This window comes from Parus major, chromosome 5 (assembly GCF_001522545.3).
Source record: "Parus major isolate Abel chromosome 5, Parus_major1.1, whole genome shotgun sequence".
In the NCBI taxonomy this organism is placed as follows: Eukaryota; Metazoa; Chordata; class Aves; order Passeriformes; family Paridae; genus Parus; species Parus major.
In genome coordinates, this window is record NC_031774.1 from 19050704 (window position 1) to 19058643 (window position 7940).

A 7940-nucleotide genomic window follows, 5' to 3' on the forward strand; every position below is an offset into this window, starting at 1 on the left:
TTTACTGTTAGTGAACTAGTAAATTTTCCCTTGAGCATGCAATGAAATCGCTGGTGAGTGTACATGCAAGCTTTACATAATTTGAACAAGTAAATCATAGAGTACCATAATTACACAGAAATGTAAGTTTTAGAAGGATGGAGGCAAGCTGTTCACCTAAGTGTAACTCCACACAGATTAATAAAAGAACTGAACTGCCAATTATTAATAGACTTTTGAAAATGTCAATTTTAAGGTATTTTATTTACAGTATTACTTTGTAAAACAACCCCTAGCAAAATATTTGAGTTATTAATATGAATATTACATTCTTTCTCTCCTTTAATTTGGACATGCAGGAACTGTAAATGAAAGTGATTTTTTTCTTCAGAGAGTAAATCACAGAAGCAACCTTAAGCAAACTGGCAGTTTTCTAATAGAGCAGGATTCTAGTCCCAGAGAGCTCTCAAAAAGATTTCAATTAGATGTTAAATTAGACACCTGAAAATCACATATTTCTCTCAGCTCCTTAGGCAAAAATAACAAGATAATAACTTGATCAGCTCAGAGAATTCAGTGTTCTATCGTAAAATGTCTTCCTTTTGACATAGAAAAAATTGCAGTTTGCAGTATATAAGTTTTAGATTGCTTGTCTTCATGGAAGTTTGAAGTCAATGGCTTCTTGGGAGAAGAATTAAAAAAGGAATCCCTAATGCTTTGAGTACTCATTTGAGAGATGAAGCACACTGATAAATATACAGTGTGAATAAACTTTTCAAATGTGCAATGAGTGGGTAACAGAGAAATCGTTAACAGGGTGAAGTCGGGTATGTTTTATTTTGGCATCTTATTTCAGTTATCATTTTGGGGTCGAGTTTTGTAAACAGAAGTTTTTCCAGTATTTCACTGTGTCTGCATAAAATGTTCCTAGAATGACATGAAGGCCAAGACAGGGTCAGAGTGGATGTGTGTATACTTTCTGTAACTCTGTTGACAGAGGAAAATAGATTTACTTTTGTAAAATCCCTTTGAAGGCTTACTGTAGTTTGAACTCTTCTTCAGTTACCTTAGATGTGTGTCGTGGTTTAACCCTGGGCAGACACCAAGCCCCACAGCTACTTGCTTGCTCCCCACCAGCAGGACTGGGAAAGAATCACAAGGGTAAACTAGAAAACTCATGGTTTGAGATGAAGACATTTCAATTGGGAAAGCAGACGCAGTGCACACAAGGAAAGCAAACCAAGGAGTTAATTCACTGCCTCCCACGGGTGAGCAGGTGCTCAGCCACCCCCAGCAGAGCAGGGCCCCACCACATGTGACAGGCACTTGGGTAGACAGAGGACATCCTTCCAAACTCCCCTTTTCTCCTTCTTCCTCCCACCTTATGCACTGATGACATACCATGTGGTGTGGAATATCCCTTTGGTCAGGTGTGGTCACCTGTCCTGGCTGTGTCTCCTCCCCTGCACCCCCAGCTCCCTCACACTGTGGCTGTACAAGAAGCAGAAAAGGCCTTGGCTCTGGGTGAGCCCTGCTCAGCAATAGCAGAAACATCTCTGTGTTAACCCTGTGTTCAGCACAAATCCAAAACACAGCCCCATGCCAGCCCCTATGAAGGAAATTAACTCTACTCCAGCCAGCAACAATGTTGTAAAAAACTGCCACCAAAATAACTGAAAAATATTTGTGCCTTGCGTTGTATTTTAGAAGAGTGCTTTGGATTTCTGCAAATGAAAGACAGGTAGTAGAACCCTGGTTGCTGCTGGCATTTGTTACCCAGTTGCTGGTAATCTTACTGACAAGGAATTCAACAAGGCTCTGTGGAAAAGATGAAAATGAACATGAGTATGCTGAGGAGGTCAAGGAGTTGGCTTTATCTCTAGTGGGAATGAGAGTTTGTGTGCAGGCTTTATCTCCTGTTAACATTTTTCAAATGGGCTATTTATAAAAGTTAATGACGGTTTACCTGAAGCAGTCTATGGACATAAGCAAGATAATCTTTGTGTGCTGAATGAATAGTGTTTCCTAGACCAACTCTATCTACAAAGTTTTTCTCATTTATAAATGCCAATGGTCTGCATATCTGCATCCAGGATTATTTGGCTGCTCCGACATGTAAGCCAGATCCCTAGAAAACTGAGCAATATAGATGATTAATAAAATTATACAACACCAGAAAAATTATTTCTTGGTTATTCATGCAACATTACAGGTTATTAATAAAGGATATAGATACTACCCACGTGCTCTCTGCCATGTCTATCAAGTACTCAGCCACCAGAGAGGAAACCAGCTACCACTTCTCTGACTTGATGGCATTAACAGTGTCAATGCTTCTTCTTACAAAATATCACATCAAATTGTGCAGGATACTGTGCCTTCTAAACTGAGCAGTGATCATAGGAAGTGTTCTTCCTGCTTTTCAGCAAGTACATGTATTCTTAATTTTATATACATCACTAGTCATGGGCTTCATCGGAGACTTGTCAGAAGCTTGAAAAAATAAGCATATGTTTTAAATGTTTTGCTGATTTGGTGCTGAAGTACTGAAATCTTTGAAACACATTTCTAGACAATTTATATTAACTTCTCATGGGATAGGAAGCATTCCTACACAATTTTAATAGTGAGGATCTGTCTCCTGTGTTGCTCCGGAATTCATTTTATGAAACTGCTTACCATAAACCTTTCATGTCGTTTCCCCCTGCAGTTTCTTATCAGCATGGAGCCTGCCATAGTTATTTGTTTCCATTGTTTTATTTTATAGGCAGAGTGTTTATTCTAAGATATTTCAACCAGAAGCAATGCAGAAATGCTATACAATATGTCAACAAAGCACATATTGGCAAATGCAGCAAGTTTCTTATGTTCATCATGCAAGAAATGCAAACCAGTCAATTCCATGTCTGTGAGATGGTGAAAAAATCATTGGAGTCTGAAAATTGATTATGTGTCATTATTGCAGGCCTTTCCTTCAGTGAAACTGTGTTCTGGGAAGCATGTTACATTAGTATCAGATGCATGTATGCTGAAGCTTTATGTAATATGCCCCGAATTTTGACGATACGGAATCTGTCTTTGCAATTTAACATAGCTGCATATAACATGTCCATATCCCCACAGCCTTGCTGCTACAAGTGGCAGGAATATAATAGATGTGTGCAAGGGAGGTTTTTACATTCCTTGCCTTGAGCAAAATTAGTTAATGATATTCATTCAGATACAGTACAGTATAAATGGAGCACATTAAATGGCTTAAATTAGGTCAAATTGAATAATTGAATTTATTCTTTTACTTAAAAAGAGCTTAATCAGCTGAGAGTGTTAGACTCAGAAAAAAATAGTTTAATTAAATATTAATTAGAAGTTTATATTTTGAGCTTCCTTATTATCACTTGCAGCAATATTATTTATGTATCTGTTTTTCCTCATTACAGCTACTGGGTGATGATGTTCAACCATTCTCACTTGATGAAGAATTTGATTATGACAATGTGGCACTGACCCCTAAGTTCTCTGAAGCTGAGCTGAAGGCCATTTTAGAGTTGTCTGAAGAGGAAACGGGTACAGATGTCAAATCTGCATGAGCTGAAGGCAGAGTCAAAGTTGTTCCGTGCAGGGCTGTTGGAATGACCTTTTTATGGGGTGAATGTAGCTCCTCGTTGTACCTTTAGTGTTCTTATCTGCATGGCCAGTAAATGGCATCCCAAGATTTATTCTGTCAAGGTGCCTTGGATCCTGTACTGGCTCAAGATAGGTGTGCTGGCGTGACTTCTCCATAGGAACAAAACAAGCTGCTGGATTTCAGAATAGCATCATGGCTACTCTTGCTAATATCTGCTACTGACTCAGTTTCTGAGTAGTACCAAGCTGGTCCTGAAGCTGCCTTTTACCTCATTCTTTCAGTAATGCAATTAAGAGCTTCTTAATAGCTGACAAATAAGTCTATGAACTCTTTAAATATATAGAGATACATGCGTGAATAAATCTGGGAATATTTTTTTCTTTGTCTTTTGATTTCTTACAAATTTGTAGAACTGATTAGTTCTGCAAAAAATAAATATTCCTGTTTCCAACAAACTTTTTGTGTTGATCAAAATTCATATGGTACAACTCCTAAAATTAAAACAGCAACTGCTCAAACCACCCCCCCCTTCCACACAGAGAAAAAAATAGCGATCTCATTCATTAAAGAAATTGGCATTGAAAGGCTGTCAGATTTTACATTTTTTCACAGATGATTCCAAATAACAGCTTATAGCTTACAGTCTGCATCACTGAAATAGAGCAAGCTGGAGCTGAGTAAAGGTCAGCTATATGGGTGGGAGAGAACAGTGTGTATCTTTGACACAAGGTACTGTGTGCTCCTTTTCTGAAGAGTTTAGAGTCCTTTGTTTTCAGCTAACTGCAGAAGCTTTGCTATTGAAGCTTGGTTTAATATCACAATGCTGAATTGTATTTTTGGTCCTTATCTGGTATAACTGCATTCACTAAAGTTTACTGACCAACATTTTGTCCTTGACCTCTCTCTATTATTTCTGAAGTGGGTGATTAGCATGACAAATATGGGAAGAGTGCCTGAGCAGACTGACAGGGCACCAAACCATAGATTTGTTCAAAGGCTGTGGATGAATTTTCTGTGGCTGGTTGGCTGCTTCATTGTCAGTAATTTATAAAAGCAAAGAAAGGTTTTCTGATGTTCCAAAGGAGATTTTCTGGATCAGTGATTTTGTAAATCATAATCATGCTCCACTGAAATTTGAATAGGATTGGTTTTGATGAGTGGTATTTACCTTGATTAGGGGATATAATTTAAGAGTGAGATTCAAAAAAAAGAACCCAAAAACCCCAAAAAAACCCCCCAAAAAACCAGAAAAGAACGAACTCTCACAGAAGATAGTTAAGAAGACTGATACAAAATTACAAGTATGTTGTAAAGAAGAACTGGTTTGTATAGGACCTTGCTGATAGAAGATAATGAAAATTTATTTTAATACCTACACTCAAAAAGATGCCTTTGCTGTAGTTAAAATGTTTTAACTATGCAATTGGATGTGTAGCAGATTCTGCTGGGTTTTCTGAAACTTTTTTTTTAATGTGAATTTATTTCAATTCAATAAAGTGTTTTGTTGGACCCAAGGTATTTTAAATTAAATGGTTTAGATCCAACTGGAGTTTTCCGGTGAAACCTTAAAGTTAAAAAATTCTGAACAGATCTAATTCATCTTCTTCTGAAGGACACAGATAATGTGTATAAATCAGAAGGATAAGAAGTAAGTTCTGGAAGAGCTCCATAACAAATCTGGGAGAATGAAATGGAGAAGTGCTGTATAATGACAGCAAGGTCAGCCTTTGAAAGCTTCAACAGAAAAATAAGGGAGACAACCTCATTAACATATGTATATATACCAAAGATAAAGTAAGGAACCTTCTGTCTGAAAGACCCCTCTGAACTGAATTTGCTATCCTGCAGACAAAGAATCAGCCATAAGGGTGAACATTTGTGGCTTTGTGGAAGGTGAATTAGGTGCTTCTTATGTGTGTTTTTTTTAGAAAGGCTTGGGTCACACAAACTATAGATCAGTCCTGTGGGAATCCTGTTGCCAGTAGAGTCAATGAGAAAACTTATCTAGGGGTTTATAATGCTCTTCAGGCCACATCAGCTCTGGAATCTCTTAAGTGCATTTTCTATTCATTTCATTTTCAGTTTTCACTGTACATTAGGGATACATCTAGCCATTCAGTTCCTTCTCTCATAAGCAGATGATTCTTACCAAATGTTCAGAGTACCTATTATGTTCCATAAGTGTCATTCAGTATAGTCATTATATGGTTTCCTTTGATATAAAGGAACACTTTGCTGCAGAATACCCAACAAAATTGGAACTCTTTAGTGACATTCATCTTACGCAGAGAAACGGGAATAATTCACTTACATTTACACCACTCATGAGTTAGATTTTTACTCTTTGTTAACAGGCATGAATATCACAGTGAAGATTGGGTAATATAGGCTACATTTTCTATACATTACATTTTTATTGGCCTGCCCCTGTGGTTGTTTTTGGCTTGTACCTTTCATTTGGTTACCTTTCACAGAGGAGGCATATTTTCCTCTTAGCCATTACCAGGTTGTCATTTTTAAGAACATACTTTATGTGCATGTTAAATTTTATACTTGCTCATGGAGTTAGTTACCTGGAATTGTTTTAGTGTTTGCGAGGTGGTTTGAAGTCTGAATAATATATATATTTTCCTCTTGTAGCTTGTATTCTGTTTAATATTTAATATTTTCAGCAGGGGCTGGCAAGGAACATTCATCTTCTCTATTTATGGCCTTTTCTAAACATTTTTCCTGTTTTCCAAAAGAATTAAAGGCAAAACTCTCACATGGAACAGGAAAATTGGAGTGCTACTTGGGATCGACTTAGGGGCTATATAGGGGATGCAGTAGAGAACAGCTTTCTCCCTACCACAGTTAGAAGGATTCTGAACTGTAAGATCTCTGATACTGGGTGAACCCATGAGAAGTGAAGGCTGTGTGATGCATCTCCCCAATCCCTTTGTATTAATGACTTCATTGATGTTTAAAGTGCAGCAGAGATGTGCATCCTTATCAGTCAGTCAGCTTATCTGTGTTGAACTTGTGGCTACTTTTGGTGTTGCCAGAAGGAGTGTTTCTCTCCACAATCTTGATGGATCCTGAGTTATGGGGAGGTGCTATTTGTTTTAGGAACTCTTGAGATTTATGAGAAGTAAAATAATTCTTCCACTGGGGATGGAAACTGAAGGGTTGTTTCCTTGGTTGGCTGAGGTGAAAGCATGGATATTGTTATTTCAGGGTTATTAACATTTCAGGATTAATGTTCATTTCTCATGACTGTAAAAGGAACAGTAATTATTTGTTGAAATAATGTGGAAGAATGAGATAAAGACTGAAGAGATGAAAAGATGTGCAGGCAAATCTGACTCAGACATTGTTATGGGTATAACATAGTATATTTCTATTAACGCACAGAGGTATCCAGGTATACACTTGTATACACACAGTGCCACTGAAGGAAAATAATTTTAGTATGGAGAGTACCCACCAGATAATTCAGAACCTTATGAAAAAGATAGTGTGGAAACAACTTGTGGAAAAGACTGATCCTCTGGCCTTGATTTTCTGCTGCTATAAACTGGCAGAACTCCACTGAGGCCATTTGTATTCATACAGAGCAGACAGGAGTCTGGTATTTACCGTCTTAGCTGGAAGTATATGGAGCCAAATCAATTCCTGATTTAACTTCACTGAATATATAGTTATGTATATGACCCATTATCATTATGGGAAAAGATTTAAATGAAGAGCCAATGCAAATGAAATGTAAAAAATCTTGTAACTGTTCAGATACTGCACAGGTTATTTTTGTAGTTGTGTGTGCTTAGAGCATTGCTTTTTGCTTTAACAAAATTATCACATATATTTTCAAGTCCTGTGCAAATCATGAAACTTGATTACATACATAACTACTAAAAATTCTGACCTCCTTTAAAGTGTTTTTTCCTTCTCCATCTTGACAAGGACTGGAAGTGGACTTTGCTTTATCTTGGAGTTGTTTTTAAAATATCTGACGTCCTTTGTAAAAACATACACTTTCTTATAAAGGTAGACTCTCAGTGATGCTACTCTAAATGCAGAAGTAAAAATAGGACCAAATTCCTGGTTGCTCAGCAACTTCATTTACATCATAGTGCGGGTAAACAGACATTTGGTGTAAAAGTGTCTGCTTGGATAGCAGGCTGATTTTATATCCTGTTGTCCTCTACCTCCAGTTTTACTTGGGAGTCTAAGCAGTAGCCCGGTCCCACCAGGTGCGAGTGTTCACAGCCCTGCAGAGAGACTGTGGGACAATCAGTTCCTGCCAAAGCTGAAGCAGTAGCCTTGTGCTGGGGCTCCGTGCACACTCCAGTGCAGT

At 37.7% G+C, this 7940-nt stretch overlaps 1 protein-coding gene across 5 annotated transcripts in view; it reads left to right on the forward strand.

Annotated features, from left to right (window-relative positions):
- Positions 1 to 4489, forward strand: part of IFTAP (intraflagellar transport associated protein) — a 39771-nt gene extending 35282 nt beyond the window's left edge. For 3 of the 5 annotated variants that reach the window (XM_015631947.2, XM_015631944.3, XM_015631948.3), the window contains one exon: positions 3417 to 4059. In XM_015631947.2, coding sequence (XP_015487433.1) covers positions 3417 to 3566 — 150 coding nt within the window. In that variant the 3' untranslated portion in view covers positions 3567 to 4059. Of the gene's footprint in view, positions 1 to 3416 lie in introns of all 5 variants that reach the window. The other 2 variants (XM_015631946.3, XM_015631945.3) reach the window with 1 other exon arrangement.
- Positions 4490 to 7940: the final 3451 nt, after the last annotated feature.